Source organism: Cupressus sempervirens, chromosome 4 (assembly GCF_028749045.1).
Source record: "Cupressus sempervirens isolate cs-2001-9-10 chromosome 4, ASM2874904v1, whole genome shotgun sequence".
NCBI classification, from domain to species: domain Eukaryota; kingdom Viridiplantae; phylum Streptophyta; class Pinopsida; order Cupressales; family Cupressaceae; genus Cupressus; species Cupressus sempervirens.
The window spans coordinates 651,996,648-652,019,453 of record NC_143121.1 but is presented as its reverse complement, the minus strand read 5'-3'; the positions used below and the strand labels follow the sequence as shown (position 1 = coordinate 652,019,453).

Sequence of the window (22,806 nt, the reverse complement as noted above, 5' to 3'; positions counted from 1 at the left end):
GTACTATTCTGAAATTCTCCTACTTAGTTTTTAATGCAGAAATCCATCCTTGCTTGTCCTAATTGGCACTTTATTGTATCAGACCTAGTCAAATTGCACCATGAAAACATTAAATTGTGTAGTGGCATGGTCCTGAGATCAGTGGAAAGCAAACCCTTTAAAATCACTGGATGAAGCACGTTTTAATACAGAATCCTGTTGCAAGTCATCCATTCCGTCTCTGTAAAGTCAAAATTGTCATTTTCTTATATCTAGAATTTGTTACTTTGCACATTGAAAACATGAAGAAGCAAATGGGAAGTCTAACAGCACTGGTGACAACCTTTAAAATTCCTGAAAATGCATGCTTTTTGACCAATAAATAAGATTCCACTCGTAAGTGGTACAGAATATTATGAAAAATCACTCAAATCCCTCTCAATGGTAAAGTTCGGGAATATTGGCAATAAGGTAGCACCATCAATTAGGTTTTTTTGGTTTTCTCATTTGAGAATGCCTGAATAATTTTATTCCAGCATGATGCTGCAATAAACATGGGTATTACCACCCAAAAGCTGTTTGCCAGAAAATAATAAGCCCAATAATAATGTCGGCTGGTAGAGAAATTGTCACCGTCCAGAAATGCTGTGAGAAAATAGACAATGTCACCATAAAGTTGGCTCAATGAAGCAGCAAACTGAAGTAGATGACTGTATGGCTTCCTTGCTCCAATGGCATACCTGTGGCCAATTCGACATAAGCAAAATTCTATACTTGCCATTTTTCTTATTTTGCTAGAAGATTTCACTAACTGGCTGTTAATTTTCCTTATTCATCCATTAAAATTTATAAAACCTGATAGGTCCTAAACTCAATACAAAAGGAAATGCCTTCCTCTTAAATTGCAGAAAAGTGTGCAAGGTATTGGATTAATAATATCAGATTTCCACAATCCATTTTTAATTTCAAATTTTGTTTATGTATCCAATTGTGTATGTTTTTTAGCATCAATGTTTCAGATCACACCCCGTGATCCATCATCAGGAGATGAGCGACGAATAGTAAAGAAAGATCTTTCTTTCTTTACTATTCGTGTCTCATCTCCTGATGATAGATCACGGGCTGTGATCCAAAATATTGTCTTTCTTTCTTTACTATCCTTCTCTCTCATCCTGATGATGGATCACGGAGTGTGATCCGAAAAGTTGATGCTAAAAAACATACAAATCGAATCCAGAAATAAAATTTTATATAGGTATTGGATTAGCAACAAAGCCCTCACATAACGAAAAATCATGTTTCTCAAATCACAGTAAGGGATGTGACCATATGCCACATTACATATGTGGCTATTTTTTCCAAGTGAATCCCAAATGCCATTCTACAAAACATTCACATTAGAGAAGCACAAAAATGTCCCAAGTTTTCTTTAACTGTACTTACACAGCGAGAAGGCTTGCAGGACCCACTAACACAGCAGTAATTCCTTCTACTGTAACTACAGCAGAATTCCTTGCTACATATCTCGAATCACCCTTGCTGTATTCTTTCCCTGTTAAATTATCAGAGACACACAAGTAGATCATAAATTAAACCTCAAAGATAGCTCAAATAAAGACAGCACAATGCAGTTTTTTAGCAAATAAATTTAAAAACATAAACCAAATAGGAAATAACTTACAAACTTCAGCCAAGTAAACAGGGGACTCAAGCTTGTAAAAATCTGGAGTAAAAACAAAATATCCTTCCAGAATAATATGTGTTAAGCCAGTAAATGCCCACCAGCACATCAAAACTCTGTCAATTTTAGAGATCTTCGAGCATCTTCCTGGAGGGTAAAACCAAAATTTTAAGCATTTATTGAAGTCACACAAACAACCATGTACATACATTTAAATTCTTCAAAGTCAATATTAAAAAATAGAGTAAAACCGTGGTGTTTCCAGTTAATGCATTTTTATCCCAAAATAAAATATCTTTCATAGCCAAACTATCTAAGGAGATTACTAAGCTCAATATTCAAACAAAAACATTTTATTGGAAACAGAATTGTTTAAAGTAGTACCAACAAAAATTCAAAACTAAGCATGTCTTATTGATCGCAAAAAGTAGAATTTTCTTGAAATCAGTATTCCAAGATGCACTGCAATTCCCAGGTTGGCCAGTGAGTGTAGACATCCCTTAACCATCACATCATCATGCCACTTTCTTTTAATTAAAATCACAGTTAGGCTCTGTAAATTTTCTTTTCAGATATATCTGCATATGTCTGATTCCTTTTTTGAATCTGTGTCTCTCTATTTAGCTTTAATTCTCCCTATTTAGATGTCTCCCTCTATTTTCTTTCTTTTTCCTTCCATCTCTTTGGGTCTTCTCCTTTCTATTTCAAATCAACTGGTTGATTGTCTTCTTTATAGCAGTGTTTAAATGTGATAAACCTTCAGTTCAAAGCTTGACTTCAGCCTGCTAAAGGATGCTCTCTATATGCCAACTTGGTGTGTTACCTTCGATCATTGCTTCAGTGGTTAGTGGCAAATCTCCTTTAACTACAATGCATTGAAATTGCTGAAATTGAACCAGCTTTATGTTTAAACCAAACCAGCACTAATCTGCAAAAAAATGTGATTAGATCCAATAATCTCAAATTGTGGATCCACCGATTTTTTCCCTGAAACATCCAGATTCGCAGAAAAATTATTGAATTTTTTGCATGTGAATTGCATCAAAATATGTTAATCTCCCCAAACAAAGGCACAAAAAAATGTGGAAAATTGGCTACAAATAACTCCGAAACCCAAGAAAAACTAGCAAAAGTACCTAATCGCTCAGAAATAGGGCCAATTATGGGACAGAATTAAAATAAATACAGTAATGGTGGGGAAGCAGTTTGTTATTTTGTCCCTTCAATTTGCTTCTAATCTCTTAAAAAGCCTAAATAGAGGAGCAGGAGAAGCAATGGCGGTCACCACCCAAATTTGAAAGAGATTCAATCATCCTAAATTGTGGGGGATGCGAGAGTGTCAAAGCAGCTGACAAACCTACTCTAAATTGCAGCTTCACTATAACCCAAGCTCTCTGCAGGCTCTGCCACATGGATTCTAATGCAAACACGTGTATAGTTAGTAATAGTATAATAAACTAATTTTACAATTGTAACTACTGTGCACTATTACAAACAGTACTTTGACAAGAAAGGAGCAAAAACCATATAGTTTAGAATTAAAACTATAAAGTAGTTTTATAATTTAAACTATTACAGACTATTAATATAGTATCATTAAATAATAATTATAAATAAACAAAAATGTAAAATTGCTAATTTTTTATTTTTTATTTTTTATTTTTTTGTGTGAGATTTTTGTATGATTTTTCATTGATAATTAAATCTTTATTGTTTTCTTAGACAAAGACATACAATTCATAACATAAGCAATGTATCTGAAGTGTTCATAATATAATCTGAAAGACAACAAAGATTATGTACTTCGTATAAAACAGTCTCCAACACATAATCATTAACATTTATCTCGATAAGTAGGAGATAAGCATTAATCGATAACATTTATCTCCACCTAAATTAGTAGTTGCGAGCTAGGTACTTTGCCAAAACCAGTGGCTTGCTAATATTTTTACTTCCAACTAAACAAATGCCTTTTGTTGAATTTATCCCATATAAAGGACTCATCAATTGTTGTTATGGAATATAAAGCATTGCAATTGAGGAATATGATTTGGTAAGCTCTGAATGGAGATTGTTTCAGGCTTTAATTTTGTTAATTTTTGGATCAAACTCTATGATCATCAACAGGATGAAAGAGTGCTAAAAGATTAATTCATTATTTGAGGAAAATTAATGTATTTGATTGACAAGCTTTCTCAAATATTGAACCACCTCTACAAAACTCCTTACCTATATCACAATGGATGTCTTTGATCACTTCAAAATAGCTTCCAATATTACTGAATTCCTAACAATAGCTGGATTGTTGTGATATAGGTCAAACCATAGACTTAGACTTAGCTAATATCTTATCTCAGACTTTGACAACTATTTGATGTATTTGATGACTGGCCTCTTAAAAAGTTGACAGAATATTTGCCTATGTAATTAGCAATGTGAATATAGACAACAAAACTCTATTTTCTACAACTCTTGTATTAAACTCTATTTTATTTCCTCTCTATATCTCTATGCTATGGAAATGCTCTTATATTTTAATAAAAAACAGTTTATATTACCAACTGAGATCAGGTATTATAAGACATCAGACGCCAATCATGATTAAGATTATTTGGAGCACATAATCACCATTGTGATTAATCATAACTAATGTTGATTAAGGTCGTCTCATGTAGAGACATGACCCTACAGGCCCAAAGGGCACGTAGAGTCTTGTCTCTACATGAGACACGACCATTCCCATGTTTATATATATTGAGTGCCATGATCAGTTGGAAACACAGCATACAATTCATGTTACTACCGGCGATCTGCACATATATATGTTCACCTGCAAATACTAACGAAGCATCAGTAATATTCAGTGAAAGAGCAAAAGACAAGTATGATATCAATAATTCGTATAAAGCATTTAATCTATACCTCTGCTGTGATCGATATCAAATTAAAGCAATCAGATCTGTCATTTTCTGGCAATTAGTTATAAGGTAAACTTCTACCTCTGATCTCATATTCCTTAACAATCCATGGAGTAGCCTGTGCATTGTTAAGTTTATTGGAGACTTGTTATGAAATGGTGCAATTAGCAAAAACAGGGAAGTTAGTGATAAGATGTGTATCTCGGCATTGAACTCTTATGATTATTAGGGAGACCAGCAAGGAATCATCCAATCAGTAGTTGGGCTAGAAACAAACCATCCAAACAGCACTTCATATACCAGTCAGCGTACAAACTGCTAACTCACCGAGCACCATCAAAATAATTTCAACATATTATAAAATATTCAGATATCTTTCATCAGTGATAAAGAAAATAGAAAAATACAATAACAGCCAGCATCCGCGTGCCCAGCACATCTGGGAACCATCCACAAGGCACCCGGACCAGCATTCAGCTCCTTCCAGCTCCGCTTCCGCCTCCGGGCTGGCCCTGAGCACATCGGTAACCAAGGATAATAGTGTTGCAGAGTGATGTAGGCCTAAAGTCATCAAAGAATTTGAGGATTCTTCTGGGTTTCCTTGCTTCATTCACCACACCTGTGACTTCTTGTGCAAAGAGCTCCCAAAGAGATTGATAAGCCTCTGCCACGAAGTTGTAAGGGCAAGAAGCTTTGTCATTTGTCATATCAGCAATGGGCAAACAACCATCCCTAGCTCTTAGAAAAATATTTTGAGAAGGTCCTCATCATACATCTGAGATGAAATCAAGGATATTAGCCAAGATTTCTACTTGCATTTCACAGAATAAAACCCCTAGCATTCATTGATAGCATGGATGCAAAGGATTGTGAGGGGTTATCCTAGATAGGATACTTGAGCAGTTGATCCAGTTGTTACCATACTGAGCAGATAACGAACACCAGACCTGACCATTGTAACAGGAGGGTTAGCAATCAATCATGTATAACACAAAGGTGATCATTATTGGATGCTACCAATGTTGTGAAGGGGTTAGATGGCAACATTACCAAGCCCACTAGGTGCTATATGTTGGACACTGTGCCTTTCAATTTGGATAGACTTATCATCGATGGCCTATGGGTGAAAGATGTCTAAATCCTACTTCTCTATGATTCTATGGGCCACATAATGGTAAGTACTTGCCTTTATAGCATTGTAATAAAAATATTTGTTGCAATACTTAATTTTGATATTGAGTCATTGTTTTTTTTAAATTATATTATTTTAATTATCTTTATAAAAAATTAACTGTAACTCTCGCTTCAAGTAATTAGCATATATTACAAATATTATAGTGAAAATGTATGTTATAAAAAAATACTAATTTAGTTAAAAAATAGATATAATTATAATTATGATAATAAAATTGATCTTCAGCTTAGTATTGATTATTAGTTTAAGACTATCCTCCACTGATGGAGTACCTGACATCGATCCTCTTACAAACCTGATACTTGGAGGGAGTTGGTCTACACTAGACGAAGGCTAGGTGAAAATCAACTTTGACTGTGCCTTGAAGGGTGATCCTGAGGAGTGTGGAGCTGATTTGTGTTGCTCATGATCACAGTGGTAAGGTGTGTATAAAGATTAAGTATCTAGGAATGACCACATGTTATGATGTTGAATTTTGTCTGGCTTGGCTTGGCTTAAAACTGTGTAATGGAATTGAAAGCTAAGAGGCTAAATCGCAAACGAGATTCTCTCAGTACTATCAAAGAAAAACAGAAGGAAAAAAAGCATCTAGAAACTAAGGAAGTGGATCAATTTGAAATGGGAAGCAATTAGCTTCTTTGAAGATTTTAAACTAGCCCACGTAAACTGGCAAGGAAAAGAGTTGGCTGATTCTTTGGCCAACTCAGTTGTGCATTAAGATAGTCAGGATGACTAGGTGGGAGAGGCTAATGAAACTATTAAAGTTAGAGCAGAAAAAAAAATAGAATTTATTATATGATGAAGTTGGCAGAATTGACACAACTGGAAATGTAAGGAATCAATCTTAAGCTTGCAGATTATTAAGATAAAACTATAAATAGCAGTTGTGCTCGAAAGGTGTGATTTTGCATAGTGGTAGATGGTGAGCTCTAAGTGTGAACAATGGACACTCTGCCAAGATTGTTCAGTAAAAAATGACATGTCAATTTTGGGAAAGGTGAGGAAGCTGAAGTGCATTTTTAGAACAGATCATGAGATCATTATTCATGCAGTGAAGGTGGTGTTAGAAGATGAGTTCTTAAAGTGTGATCATTGATATAGGGATAATATTGACATTGCAGCCATGATTTGGCCCAAATGTGAGATGTACGTGAGGCGAAGGACATGACTAGGGTACTGTGTAAATAGGTAGGTTGGAATTGCTATCTAGGAGAACTCTGTGCTAGAGAATGTGGATTTGGATAAGGATGTTATGCTTTCGAGAGATTATTATGCGGTTAAGCATCGTGAGAGGGAAGTAGGAAATTACCCTATACCTCACTCCCTTAACCCTTCCCTCCTACCTAGGAGGAAAGTTTCAGTAGAGAGAAGTGTGCAATTTCTAAGACAAATATTGGATTTAGTGTCAGACGGTGACGTTGGTTAGTTGTAGGAGCATATAAAGGAGGAAGGGTTGATGGGCTGTGAGGAGGAACAAGAATTTCAAGTGGAAATTTAAGAAACGTCAGTAGATGGAAAGACACCAAAGAAAATCAATGTGAAGGGAGATCCTTCGTATTTCAGCCCAAAATGCATGGAGAAGGCTTGATTAGACGCTCAGAGTTCTCTTGACCTAGTACCTGATGTGGGTTTCTGATGTCTTTTAGTTTTAGAATATGTATTATTTTTAGTATTGTTAGTTAAGTCATAATATATAGAGGAACATTGTTTCTCCATTTTTGTACTGAAGAAATTTTGAATGTAATACCCAACCTGGAAAAAAATCCTTAAAGGAGCAAGAAGACTGCTCTATTGGGTTTTGTTACAGTTTTCCAGATACCCTGAGCCATTTTAAGGCAAGCGAAGAGTTTAGAATACAATTTCCACAACTACACTTGGAAACAAGAGTAGCAGCATGGGCATAGGCATAGGTAAACACTCTAATTTGAAACTAGGAAAAAAATTCTTAAAAGAGAAAGAAGACTGCTCTATTGGATTTTGTTACAGTTTTCCAGATACCCTGAGCCATTTTAAGCCAAGTTGAGAGTTTAGAATACAATTTCCACAACTACACTTGGAAACAAGAGTAGTGGCATAGGCATAGGCATGTGTAAACACTCGAATTTGAAACTGGGAAAAAAATCCTTAAAAGAGCAAGAAGACTGCTCTATTGGCTTTTGTTACAGTTTTCCAGATACCCTGAGCCATTTTAAGCGAAGTGAAGAGTTTAGAATATAATTTCCACAACTACACTTGGAAACAAGAGTAGTGGCATGGGTAATGCACAATGATTGCATGTGCAAGTTTCCACTGGAAGAAGTGCTCATTAACAGAATCACTACCGTGAGTAAGAGAATCTAATACCAAGCTTGTTATTCAGGACAGTGGGAACCACATCTTGGGCTTGAGAGGGACCTGTTTGCGCTCTTTATCAAGAAAGCTAGATATGATCTTCAACAGACTATGCTTTATCCTATCACTTTGTTCATAAGTGCAATGTCTAAAGATTTTAAAAGTACAGAGCCTCTCTTCCAATAAGTACACAGGATACAAAACCATCTGTCTTTCAGCCAAGGGTTTCCAATTTTTTATACTACTGAATCCCCTAGAGAGATTGGTTGTTCAAACACAAACCAATGTAAAATTAGGGCCCCTTCCACCAAAGATATAATTTGAAAGTTTCCTGATGTCTCCATATAATTCCAATGCTGGTTACATCTCATTTTATACATGTTGGGTTGTACATTAGTGCTCACTGTTGCATAAACCTGGCTCATGCCTTCCATTCTTACCATAGCGACCAAAAACCTCCAAAGTAGCACAATGCATTTTTCCTTGTTTCTTTTTGTCCTTATTCATAGAAGGAATGGTTTAAAATAGTTCCAGGTTGACTTGGTCTTTCTTATAAGTTAGTCAACTTCAACTCTTACCCTCTATTACCCTAAATGGAAAACTCCACATGAGTTACTTAAATATACACTGCTTCGGAATGTCTGTCTTTCCTTCTCAAATATTAACCAACACCATAATTTTGATTCTATTGCCCTAAATTAAAAACTATAAATGAAGATAAATATATGTACATAAATATATGAGTGTGGTAGACTAACTATGGCCTAGTGACTCAAAAGGATAATTACAGGATAATTCCACTCCTAGCTATGAATTCTCATTATTTCCTTTCCAAAGAGATGAAATTTGTTACAAGTTTTTGTTATGCCCTACATACCCATCCCTACTTTTTGTAAGCAATCCCCTCTTTTAGCTTTTTGAATTGCCTCTTTGGCGTGTTTTCTAGTTTCAATCCCCAAGGTCCCTCTTCCCTTGTCCGAGAAGCAGGCCCCTTTTGTGTTGTTGTTGGCAAAGAGATTTCTATCACCCACCCGTGTGAAGGATAAATTAAAAGATAAATTAAAGAATGTCAGACTTTGGGATCCGTGAGTTTCTCTCTCCTCATGTTTCTCAACATGGCAGAAGGAAATCCTAGGGTTCCCTAGGAGGGCACATGGCAAAACCTCACCAAAATGTAAAGAGCAATTAATATGCCTAAATGCAATAATTACTAGGCTTTCAAGACAATAAAACAGCTCATTTTACATTTACCTTGCGCTTAAATGTGTTCTACAAGCGACTCTCAGCGGATTTCACATTCTCAACATGCTACGATATCCTTGTTAGTTTGGTGCATTTGCTTTGGCAAAGTGAGCATTGTAGGTGGTGTGAGTGTTGGCATCGTGCACTTGGCGTTGGTGTTTCCTTCTTTTAGGCTGGTGGTCTTTTCGTTTTCCATCTTTGCTCCTCTCATCTGGTGCGGTTGTTGTGTCCTTTGGGTGCCACCTGTTTGTTGTCTTGCCAAAGCTTGGCTTTCTTTTTTGCCTTGCTTTTGATTTGCAAGAAGGTGGGTGAAATTACCCCTTTCCAGACGAGTATTGCTTCATGCCTCTTCATTGACTAAAGCATGTGCACAATTATGTGTCTGTAAAAAGTAATTTCTCTTACTTGGTGGGTTGTTTCTTTTTGCTCCATTGCGGAGTGTCTTTCAGTATTGAAAGGCTAGCGTCGCGCTGGTTTTTTGCTTGTTTCATTTGCTTTGTTGCAGCGTGTGTTTTCGTACACCCCTGCTGGTCCTCTGGGTTGTTAGACTCTGCTCGCGGTGAAATATGAGCAATTAAGTGTTTTACCCCTTAATAAAGCTTGAAACTGTAAACATGGTCTTTGTGTGACTTTGTGGGTATGATTTCATCATCTTAAGGGTTAAATTCTGCCAGAGTTGGGGAGAATTGTTTGGAATTCCCTCTAAGTGGGCCTCATCCCTAGCGGAGAAGAGGTGGTGTAGCGGCACTGGTTGGTGGCACCCCCCCCCCCCCCCTCCCAATGGCTTTGTGGTGTTGGTGAGGGACGGGTTTCTTTTTCCATTCTACCAGTCCTAGCAAGCACTCTACATCTGGCAACACATCTCATGGCACCACTTCGAATATGCTACTTGTTTGAATTTAAATGGTTGTCATGTCACGTCCTTTCGAGCAACCCACCCACATCGTGTCATAGTCTTACGTGTCACACATGCAGGCATTGAATGCTTATCTTTCTGTGTTGATTATACAAACTGGCATTGTGATCGGCACTGTCAGGTTCCCTTTTCCAGTGGTGCATGGTTGGGATTCCGGTAAAAGGATGGTTTTAACAAGGTAAGATTCATCTTCTAAAGATTACAATGTTATAGGTCCTCAGAGTTGTGCAACTGCTTCTTTTGTCCATTCAATAGAGGTAATTCTCCTATGAGGTATGACTTCTTGGATCCCATACTTACTAAGTTTTGTAAAACTCCATATCGAGTCTCAGGGTTTTAGGGCCTTCCTCATAACTATCAACAAAATAATGGGAAAAGGTGGCCTTGGAACCCAAGTAAAGGAAACCCACGCTTAATTAGTTGATTTCTTATTCATTCGGTTACTTAGAGATGAGTTACTAATTCATGCCCAGTGCTTGCAAGGAAAACAATGGTTCCATCATCCAATGAGTCTATGGGTATTCGGGACTTGGGTTCTTCCTCATCCAAAAGGACCAAGGTGGCCCAAGAATTTGAGAAGCTAGCATTGGTTCTCAAGTATCGTGATGACACAAGTTTGCACCCCACCAAAGTGGACACCTCTTTGAAATATATCAAAGATATGGACATCGGGGAATGGAAGGATTTCCAGGCGCTCCATGACAACCTATTGGAGAAAGAGAGACAAGGAGATCCGATGGCCATGATGCTTATTGCTAGCAATATTGTACAATCTAGGTTCTTCCCTTATGGTGTCCACTGTCTAGAGATGATGATAGTGTATGCACAGCGGTATGATAGAGAAAGTTGCATGGTTACCCATGTTTTGGGTGATCCTTTCGTGGTTGTTGATAAGGCGGCGATAACATAGTGCTTCCAATGTGTGGACCTCCTTGGTGCCCAGGCCTCAAATGGTGATGAACCAATGAAGCAGTTTGCAACTCTTGAGAGCAAGGTGTTAGGGTTGATTGATGGGAGTTGTTTGAAGAAGCCCAAGAAGGAAAGTAGAAAGATTTACCTCTCCCTCCCCCAGACCAATTTTATTGATCTAATACAATTCTGCATTTGCTGCCTATGTAGGATTTTTGGGGAACCTCATGCCTGTGAGTTTACCCCTTAGATGTATTATTTCATTGTAGGCGTTACTACTAACAATAACTCCGAGTGCGAACAGTTGATCTCCATGGGAACCCACAATTGCCTTTTGGTGAATGCTTTAAGTATTATGCACGCGTGGACTATTGTTTCATCGCAAATAGGAGCCTTCGGCTGTTAGAAGGCGTCGGATGTCACATCTCGGATGCTGCCCAGAGATTGGTAGAGGAGTGGGGCGCTTATTTCACTCAGTACCGAAAATTCATGTATATCTGAGTGGCGTGATTCAGTCGTAAGCCATTCATGCTTTCCCAAGTTTGTACTGACCAAGTAATTTTGTTAGAGTTTTGTAGACAAGTGTTGGAGTTCCACCAAGCCTATGCAATGAAGAAGGTAACGGGTATCTCTTTTCTCCCGTCTGATGTGGTGAGTACTCTTGTACCTTGATCCAAGCCAAGGAGGTTGAGAAAGAATTGTTGGCCTAAGATTTTAAAAAGTTTTACCTACAAATGCAAGATTTTGACTTCTCCAGCAATAAGTTTCATATGGCACATATGGAGGACTATTAGGCCTCTCCCTACTTATTTTGATGTAAGGAAGAGATACAACTGGATGACTGCCAAGCGAATGGAGAATTACAAGCTTTATACGTTCTCAAGAAATTCCAAAGACCTCGAGGCTCCATTGGAGGTATAGAAACAATCATGAGTGTATCTTCTTTCGGGCTCTCACACGTGGACTGGGAGGCAGATGAGCCTGTATCACTGGAGGAAATAACCTTGGACGTGACTATTCGGAGACAAGCATTTTGGCATGGCAAGTCCTAAAAGTGTTGCTCTTCTCGAAGAGCACGAAGAATTTATGTCCTCGTCCTGTCAACATCAAGGCCGGGACAAAGGGAAACAAAAGGCTTGTGAGCCTCAGGTTCAACCAGAGATGCATGAGGAGTTTGTCGCCAAGATTGTCGAGCAAGTAAAGAAAGGGCTAGAAGAATCCCAAAGACTAGGAGCGGTTGTATAGGTAGGAGTAGCAAGAATTCTCGTTACCCTCAGTAGCACTCCTGCATTTGCCCATGAAACCCCAAGGGTGAAGCCCATTCAGGTAGATCTTGAGGAGGCAGTGGAAGATGAAGGACCTCAACTGATCACGAGAAGAGAGAAGCAAAAGAGTAAGGGCCCTAAGGGCAGCATTGCTACTCTTTCGATAGAGGATTATTCTGAGCAACCGGTGGAGATTGAAGAGGATTCTCCTAGCACAAGACACCCTGACATCATGGACTTGGAGGACCCGTCACAAATGGACATCCAAGATATACTCATGGAGGAGAAATCCAACCTACCTGGAGGGGCTGACCTTGCTTAGGGAATTGATGAAGTGGACTAAGGGGTTGCAGCATCACAAGCCGCCTTGGAAGAAGAAAAGAAAAGGGAGGCTAACTTGCACCTCCATGAAGAAGAAATGCATAGCAAGGCCGACTTGTGCATTCATGAAGAAAACAAGAAGAAAGAACAGGAGAAATGGGAGGCTGGGTTACGTCCCCAAAGGCAAATGGAACAGGAAAAGGAAGACCTCCAACTGTACTTGGAAGGGGGACATGATTGTATGGAGGAACAACTTAGGTGGGCCTTGAGAATAAAGGTTGATCCCAGAGAGAGGGTGTCAACTATCCAGCATGTCCCGCCAGAAGATCATAATGCAAAGGGCATCCAGCATGACAATGTAGAATAACAAGTATACCTCTAGAACATCGAACCCCAGCTACCGAGTTATCTGATCTTGAGCACGTCAAAGACAACGTTCAGGATAGGTATAATAAATTTGGCCAAAAAATAGGAGAGATCATGATGGAGATTGAAAGTTACAAGGCCTTGTTGGCCGAGTTGGCTTCGCCTATTGCGGCTACGTCTCTAGCCTCCTCTTCTTCACAAGTGGATGCTCTTGTACCACCTAAAGAACTTGCAAGGTTAAGGGCAACGTAGGAGAAGGCTTTGGCGATGAACAATTGGATCTTCTTGCGGCTAAAAGGAATAAGAAAGGCTCTAGCCTCATCCTTGGCAACATTTTTCAAAGGGGTAGAGTTCAAATCAAAGGCAAGTGATACCCTAGTCAACTACGGGGGGTGAGCGGGAACTGGTACGGCTAAGGAAGGCCCTTGGTGATGTCTTACTAGTGTGGGATGAGGTTATAGAAGAACTAGATATACTTTTCCATTTTTGCTACTAGTTGAATGGATACCAAATCAAGACAATAAAGCCCTAACTGGCAGCATTACAGCCCAAGAACGCAAAACTCCAAAACCGGCTAGAGGTTTATTCAAAATTTGTAAAGGTAATTATAGTGTTTGATCCGTAGGATGAGAAAGGATATGCCCCTATGTACTCCCTGCTCGCCAAATTTGATGAACACATAGAAGAGATAATTTCGGGGCCCAGGAGTTTTAGCACCGAGTCAATGAATGCCTTAACTGAGATTGTACTAAACTCCCGCGATGCTTAAGAAGTGAGACACCTAGAGGTCATCATCGAGGATGTAACATTCTAGTTGGAGTCTGAAATCCAGCTCCATTGTGTGAAGAATTTCAATCAAAGCTTAGTCTCTGAATTTATTGAAGCCTTCCACAAGGTCTAGGAAAGGGTCGGGTGACGGGATTCCTCTTCCCATCATCTGAAGTATGATACAAGGACATTGGGTAACAGGTAAATCCATAACTCTGAGTCCGAGGATAAAGTGATCTTTTCTTTTGTTGTTTATAGAAGCACCTGGGGAACTCTTTTCTTTGCAGCCAACCATTTTTGTTAGCACTCGGCACTGTCAAAAGTACAAACAACTACTCAACTTAATGAAGATACTGACAAAGGATTTTGTGCTTTCTTTTACTCAAAGCAGCCACACAGAAGTTAATGTTTCAAGTTCTCAAGAGGCAGATTGTGGCAGAAGTAATGGCCAAGTGGGAAGAAAGTAGATTCAAAAGGACTCTATAGGCCCGCCTGTGAGCGCTGCCTTAGGATGAAAAGAAATATCTGATTCCGTTTTCTCTTCCCCCTCATTCTTTCCTTTTCTTCTCCTTTTTGTCCTGGTAATGATGTATATACCTCAATTAGTACATGCGCACTGAGGAATTAAATAAGGTAGATACATAAGGGTGTTTCTTTCAAGAAACAACTATATATATTGTGTATCAGATCTTTATAGAAATTTTGTGAAGTTGTAAATATTTATGTATAAATATGTAGTTTGAAGACTCATAGAAGGGTCGATCGTATCGTTGATTGTCCATTGCTGCATTTCTTTGACATCCATACACATTGTAGTCCCATTTTGAGAGAAATAATACAATTTGGCTTCCTAGAAGCATTCTCTTTGTTTCACCTAGTGCTTGCTGGTATTTATAAACTGTGTTTTGAGTAGAAGAATCTTGGAGTGCTTGCTGTGGAATTCCTTTACCTTCGAAAACAATGAGATCCGTCTATTTTGTTGCTATTATCTTCCTTGGCTTGGATAAATTAAATGATTTTGTTTACTTTGGTACCAGTTTCATTTGCAGCACTTGTATTTGTTAGATTGATTGATTGAGCATATATCTAAGTTATTCTACCATTCAAGCGTGTATTGTTGATAATAATAGTGGAAAAGTAGACTATAGATAGATTAGATTTCTAACCTTGTAGGCTCTTTTATTTATGTTATTTACTTTCCTTGCATCCCTTAGTTCCATCCTGGGATATTTGCTCAACCCAGTGCAAGTGATCCATTGCCCAACCAAGATACAAAGAAAAATGATGAAGCTTTAACCTGCCTTATTATAAATCAGTCACCTCCTCATCCAACTTTGCTTATTCTTGCACGACCGAGACCTAGTCTACAAAGAGCTTAGGAGTGGAAAGTTTTTGCTTCCCATTCTTTCAGGGAAAATTGGCTGAACATTCCAATCTGGTGACAATTGTTACGCTATTGGCAACACGTGAAACAAAGTCCCATCAAAAGTTGTTAAAGTAATTAAGATTGTTTTTGCAAATGTATAATCATGACTATTGTTATTGATGATTTCCAAATGCCGATTTGGATCTCATATAAATATGAGAAGAGGAGACATGTCTCTTTAATAGACATGTCACTATAGTTAATCATCTTTAGTTAACTATATGTATAACTCACCTTTAAGCATATACCTAATATATTATTATATTATTATATAACATATAATGTATAATATATGTAATATATATATATATATATATATATATATATATATATATATAATATTCTTATTAATAATATAAGACATAAAACAATGTTCATATAAATCATGAATACAAATACTCAATGTAATGAGTATATCTCTTCGACTGATGCTATACTTCAACACTGCCTCTTAGCAAGGGAGAAGTGACAAAAACATTTTATGAGATATCAGTATCAAGGATATCTATACACAACATATTATCTGACTTTAACACTCTGAAATAGTGACTTGTCAAATAACTACAATCACAATGTTATGAACACTATCATAACATATATTATGATATCTAATTGTCTGAAACAATATCTAGAGTAATAATAATGCTTTTGTTATCAGTGACTTCCGACATATCCGGAACAAAAACTGTCATAATAACAGGCCTATCATTTGCAAGATCATCTTACAAAGATTACTTTCTGTCTGTTCGTTATCATGGTGTCCGGCAAAATCCGGCCCAAAGAACCATGATAACAGGTCTACCATTTATAAGATTGTCATCTTATAATGGTTACCTTCTGTTTATATATGTCAATGAAAGATCGTCACCTTTCATTACATATCATATGTGAAATAGTAACCACCATGAACCCAATCAGAGGATGGTACAAAGGGTTTTCACCTCATACTTCTCTTTCATAGAGGAGAGCACATTATAAAGAATTTCTCTTAGAACTTCTCCTCAAAGAGAAGATATCATCCACAAAAGATTGTATCTCAAAATTTCTCCCTCTGAACATCAATCCTAGGAAGTCAAGTCCTCTAATTACTTCCTCAGAAACTCTCTTTACCCAAGGATGCCTGTCGAACTAATCACTCCCTCATGATATACGTAAGAGTAGGTCCATAAACATCATGCAGTCACCCAAATGTATTTCTAGACTCCCTCTGAGTATCAATCTTCTAAGCTCTTGTATTTCCTTCGAAGAAGTGTCATACTCCTTAATGTAGAAGAATCTCATAATCTTAATCATCAAAGATGTTTTCTTCAAGAGCCTCACTTTATCCATCTTATTTTCCTATAAGAATATCCTCAAACATAAAGGAAAAAATCAAAGCAAATAAGCCTTATAGTATGTATAGAATTACAAATAAATGAATAGATAAATGTAAAAGATACAAGTACTTAACTACCCATGAGGGTCATGGAATATCTCCTTTTCTAAGGATGATTCAAGTGGGAATGAAACATTGCCTATGGTTTAAAGTCACAACTTTCTTATGATGTACACAAGGGGTAGGCCCATTCACATAGTTGCAAGAATTACAATCCTCTTAATTGTTACAATTTATCGATCACTGAAGATTCCATCACAACATTGGTTTACTCCCTCTGAATCAATATGATCGATATCACTGACAGTTGACAAAACCATATCCTCTGTCAGCTTCCTCTCTTTCAAAGTTGTAACTAATGAGATGTCAAATGTTCGGCTCCCTCTTAATCTCAATCTCCCTTGCAAGAACATTCTCAGAGAAAAAGTTCAAGATACATAACTCTTATAGTATAAATAAGAATGTTAGTAGTTTAACTCATGTCTATTACTACCAACAAAAATTCTCATTATTGTCACGATTCACATTATAATTGTCAATTTTACAAATTCATATAATATTGTTATGACATTCAAATAATATTTAAATATTCATATGTCCATATATTTAAATATTATATTCAAATGTTCATATTCAAATATTCACAATTCAAATAATCATAACCAAATATTACAATATGCAATAATACATTATTCAAAATATAATCAATAACTTTATCTTGCCATACCCTGACCCAAGGCATGGGGTCTACGCTTCCTCACCATCCTCTTATTTGAATAAATCTTCTACCATTTGCCTTATTTCTGATCGCCTTGGGATTTAATGAATTTACCATGCTGGACGAAATGCCCTTTCCATGTGGCTACTTTACCTTCTCCTTGCGATCTCTGTGGATTGTGTTTCTATTCAATTTGAGTGACCACTAACTCACAACCGCTATTTTGTTTTGTCCGACAATGTAGACCTTTGTGGAGTTATCATATGCTATTGGTATGTACCTTCATCGTCTTCACCAACTCTCCTTTGATCTCCTTAAGTCTTAATTTTTGTGGCTAACGTCCTCTCTCAGTATGATGAATAGTAAGAATGTGTGTCACTTAATAAATCCTTCCGGCAGCATGGTGATCCATTATTCATACGTGGTGATTCGTTCCTTTATATTAAGTGTCCCATGCTCTTAGTTATTTGTCATAACCATGTTTTTTTCATATTTCACTTTGCACATCGATCATGGGGGGTCATTATTATGTGATTACCTTGTGTATTGTTTGAAACCACTTTGTCATTCAAATATTATAGTGGATGTACCCTTACAGTGTTTGAATTATTTGGCATGCGTAAGGTGGTAGTTTTAAACCCTTGTCTAAGCGTCTTTCTCTCTCCAATCCTGTGTGCTCCTTCCTATCCGATCAGCAGAAAAATGTTCTCCAAACCATGGATGTAATAGAAGACCTTTTCAGCATAGTGCCTTATGCATTCATGCTACACACAGTGTATCGTATCCTTTATTCTTCCATTGGATCGGGACTCTAGTTTGATACATTAGTCACTGCTGATAATCTAGTCACAGACAAAAACAAGAACGGTGAGAATATTTTTAATTCAAGTCACTCTCCAATGGTCAATGAACCCTTTAAAAGGAACAGCCAACATCTCATAATTAACACAAGGATATGAACATGGCCAACAATATATACACATTCAATATGCAAAATTTTGTATTACAATCAATCTTTGACACATTTGCAATTGGCTCTGATACCATGTTAAAATAACTAAGATTGTTTCTGCAAATGTATAATCATGACCATTGTTATTGATGATTTTGAAATGCAGATTTGGATCTCATATAAATATGAGAAGAGGAGACATGTCTCTTGACTCTTCAAGAGACATGTCCCTATAGTTAATAATCTTTAATTAACTATATGTATAACTCACCTTTAAGCATATATGTAATATAATATATTAACCATATATGTAATATATTATTATATTATTATATAATAATATATAATGTATAATATATATAATATATATTATATTACATATTATATATATATAATTCTTATCAATAATATAAGACAAAAAAATGTTCATATAAATCATGAATACAAATACTGAATGTAATGAGTATATCACTTAGACTAATGCTATACTTCAACAACAATTTCTTCTTGAGATGCGTGAAATTATGCTGAAAACAAAAAGATGGTTGGATTTCTCCTAGTCTCCAGATTCTATACATTCAGAGTAAATTGTTATGATTATGACTATGTGCTATGTTGTTTTCATTGGAGGTTGCAGAGGATTGAATTGTTCTCCCCATTTTATGAGGCTTGCAGAACATTGCAGAATGATTAGGATTTTGTGGGTTGTGTGGTTGCATATGAATGAGGACTATGTTGGTGGTCTAGTTGGTTGTGATCACAGATGCTCCTTAAGTTTTATTGGGAGATATTTGTTTTGGATCTACTTCTCCAGCTTATGGAGAAATTGCAATGATGAGCCTCTAAAAGGCCATTATTTTGAAATCCTTTTTATCTTGTTTTTAGACAATTATCTTGCAAAAACATTTATGACTCTATGGTTTTAAGCAAATGAACTTATATTTTTATGAATACATTATCTATATGTTAAGACATGAAGTTGGAAAATAGATAGTTTGGATATGCTATGTTTTCTTGAATCTATGGACTTCTATGGTATAATGAAGGGAAGTTACATATTGATAAATGTTTCCTCGTCCATGCTATGTTTGGGTAGATTCCTTCCTGTAGCCATAGGATTTGCAAAGAGTGATAGTTTGAACATTACACCTTTTTCTAACATTGATGATGAAATGAATATATGTATGTGGAAGTTGTATGCATTCAATGTTTTGCAGGTACCTACCACGTGTATTCAAAGCCGGCACCTGAGAGCTAAGTCAAAGCCGACCACATCGTTGAATTGCCGCGAACGAGCAAGATATTGAATGTTTTCTGTTATGGTAGCGCACGAATATAGTTTCCTCAACCTACTATATTCTTAGAGGATTTAATCGCAATTATTAATATTTTTGTTCCAAACTTTATGAATCTGTAACTGATCCTCATTGATGGAGTGATTGTACAGTTAGGAAGTTGTTGTAGTTTCCCTTTAAATAACGCCCATTGTGGCTTTGAAAGAAGTTTTTGGGAGAAAGATGGAGTAGATTGATTTTCATAACAATAGCATGTGATCTTATTTTTAATCAGATGTAATCTCTTACCATGAATGAATAGAATACAAAGTTCAAGTTTACATCTTTTGTCTTGATTGTCTTTTATGTTCACTCATCCAATGGGACCCACTTGGTGAGTGAACTGCTCTATTAGAATAGATTTCATTTCCTTGTTTGTTTCTTTGCAAGGTAAAATTATGTTGTTCCTGCAGCCATTGATAATAAAATCAGTGAACTATTCCTGCAGTATAGGTGCATAGATAGATTTTCCATTTGCAGCATTAATTAAAGCTCTAGGATAAGATGTTGTTTCAATTCCTAGCTTAAGTCTACTTCAGCATTCACTTTGTTTTAGTTGTAATGACTTAAAGAGGAATCAGGGCATATAAATTGCAGTCACCCTCTCAAGCTTACGCTCCCAGGTTGACAAAATAAAATGAAGTTAGTATGATATTTTTAGGAAACCACATGATTCTGTCTAATCATGGATTCATTGTGAAAGGATGTCCAATCCTTTGTTACCAAGGTATTAAGCTGACTGACCATGCAGCTTGATGTATACTTGTTCAGTATGATGTTTGATATGGTTTTCTGATTTTATATCTGATATCATGGAGAGTTCGGTGTCATACTGCAATAGAAGTTATGATGTCAAGAGACGGTTATCTTCATGTGATATAAAGATGTTTGTAATTTTTCATAGTGGCTCTTGATTCTAGATTAGAGCATTGCTCCTTAGAGCATGAGTTTTGATTCATGGCACTATTAGATTATGTTGTCATGTTGTCCCTAGATTGCAAACGTGTAGTGGGAGTTTTTGACTCCGGTATTGAGTACACTGGTCATTGGGTTGGAGAGCTTCATGATGGTGTGTTTTTGGCTTTGAAGCTTGGTATGGATTGATGATAGTGGTTTGGGTGAGGCTATAGTTGTCTTGGTTTAGAGAACATTTGTTGAGACAATTTTTCTTTGGAAGCTTCAGCATGAAGTCCAAGGAGCCTGCACCTATGGATGGACACAAGTTCATTATAGACCTAGCAAAGATTGTTCTTGGAGAAGAGTCATTATGACTTGGTGTATCCTAGACGAGCATTCCCACTCCCCATGCTTGGTCTACTCGGTAGATTTATCTCCTTGTGTATTTGAGTTTAGGAGATGGTTTAAGGTGGCTCCTAGTTTTGGAATATTTAGAGTTTGATCTTCTTGTTTATAGGAGCTTTCATCCAGGGTGATTGGGTGTTGTAATGCTCTCATATGGGGAGGTAAAGGAGATCATACTTGACATAGTTGAGCACTTGGTGGTGTTGGTAGAAGGATGAGTTATGGTTTGCATGGGTGTTCGTCCCAAGAGAGGACTTGGAAGAGGTCATTATATTTTGCAGCAAGTTGGTTACAATTTGCATATCAACTCAAGTTAGTGTCACACCTTTAATGTGTTGATTGGTAGATTGAGTCAACTTTTTATTGACATTGCTCAGTGTCATATGAGCTGGATATTTCAGCATAAATCTACTAATTTTTTATAGTGTTGGCTAAATATTTTGATAGCCACTGTAACCACAGCTTACAAAATGAGAACTTTAGGCAACGGTGTATTAAGACTGCAAGATAATTCTCTCCTCTCAGCAATAGGGGAGGCTCCCTTCTTACCGTCGGTGGCTAGAACTGAGACCTAATTGGAATTAACAAATGGAAGGTTCACTGGATCAATTCCTCTTCTTTCAAGAATGATCTTTCACTAACAAATACTACTTCCAATTAAACAAATGGAATCTATTGCTACAGTAATACAAGTGGCTTAAGAATTGATATAAGAACAACCTTAAGGCAGCAGTTATAACCTAACTTGTATGGTTGATACCAAGAACCCAAAGTCTCCTGCAAGCAACCTTCTTGAAACAAAGGAGTGAACAGCTAATAAAGCTCAAAGTCTTTGCTCAACTATTCAAATATGAGATAATATACCAAGAAATAAAGCTCAAAGTCTTTTTAATCCTAGTACTTGCAGCCACTATTAAACTATATTAATCTTGTTTATGAAAGCTCAAAATCTTTCAAAAACAAGATCAAACACTTAAATGCTCTCAAAGAGAAAAGTAACAAAGATGAATCAATCAATGTAACATAGAGACAAAGATCAATTCCAAGCATCTTAACACAAAATTTGGGTAAAACTTGCTTCTTTATTCACTTTAGAGATTTGCAACAAGAAATACAAAGCCTTCTAGTCAAAAACTCAGCCTTCTCCTCAAAAGAAAAAAATGATTATTTACAATGAGCTCTTTCCTCTATATAGGAAAAATGAAGATAGAAAGGTGGAGGAAGAAGTGGAACAACCTTAACCACCTTGACTTATCTCTAACTAACTACTTTGACTTTATTCAAAATTGCATGCCTAATGTGATTGCAACTAAACTACATGAGCTGATTATACAGGTACAAGTAATCCTATACTTACAACACAGGCGATCTTTACATGGAGTCTTCTTACTACTACTCTACTTAAAGCATATGAAAAACTGAAATGTTCATAGAGAGTCAACAATATGTGCAAATTTCTGTAGTGAATTACGCACAACTTCGGCATTGGGTTCACCAGTGTACTCAACAACCATTATGATCCTTCGATATGTACAAGCTACCTCTGAAATCTCCTTGACAAAAATCTCCTTTATGCTTTGTAGTTCATCTAATGAACACTTCTAGCTTGCAAATTATTCATTACACTGAGATTGAAGTCATTCGCTTCAAGCTACAAGTGAATTGCTTAAGTGAACTCCGTAAGAATACATTCTTCTTTCTTGAGTTCTACGTTCTCAGTGATCACTCCACATGACAACCCTTTGTAGCATTCGTTGATCATGTGTTCTTGCTCGCGAATCTTCAACATTGTTGCCTTCATATCCTTC

General features: G+C 36.9%; 1 protein-coding gene across 1 annotated transcript in view; it reads right to left on the bottom strand.

Annotated features, from left to right (window-relative positions):
* Positions 1–323: 323 nt before the first annotated feature.
* HYD1 (C-8,7 sterol isomerase) overlaps positions 324–22,806 on the bottom strand; it is a 43,593-nt gene continuing 21,110 nt past the window's right edge. The window contains exons 2-4 of the mRNA XM_089826374.1: positions 1,661–1,807; positions 1,423–1,531; positions 324–719 (exon numbers count right to left, since the gene is read on the bottom strand). Of these exons, the coding sequence (XP_089682500.1) occupies positions 464–719; positions 1,423–1,531; positions 1,661–1,807 (512 nt within the window). The 3' untranslated portion in view covers positions 324–463. The remainder of the gene's footprint in view (positions 720–1,422; positions 1,532–1,660; positions 1,808–22,806) is intronic.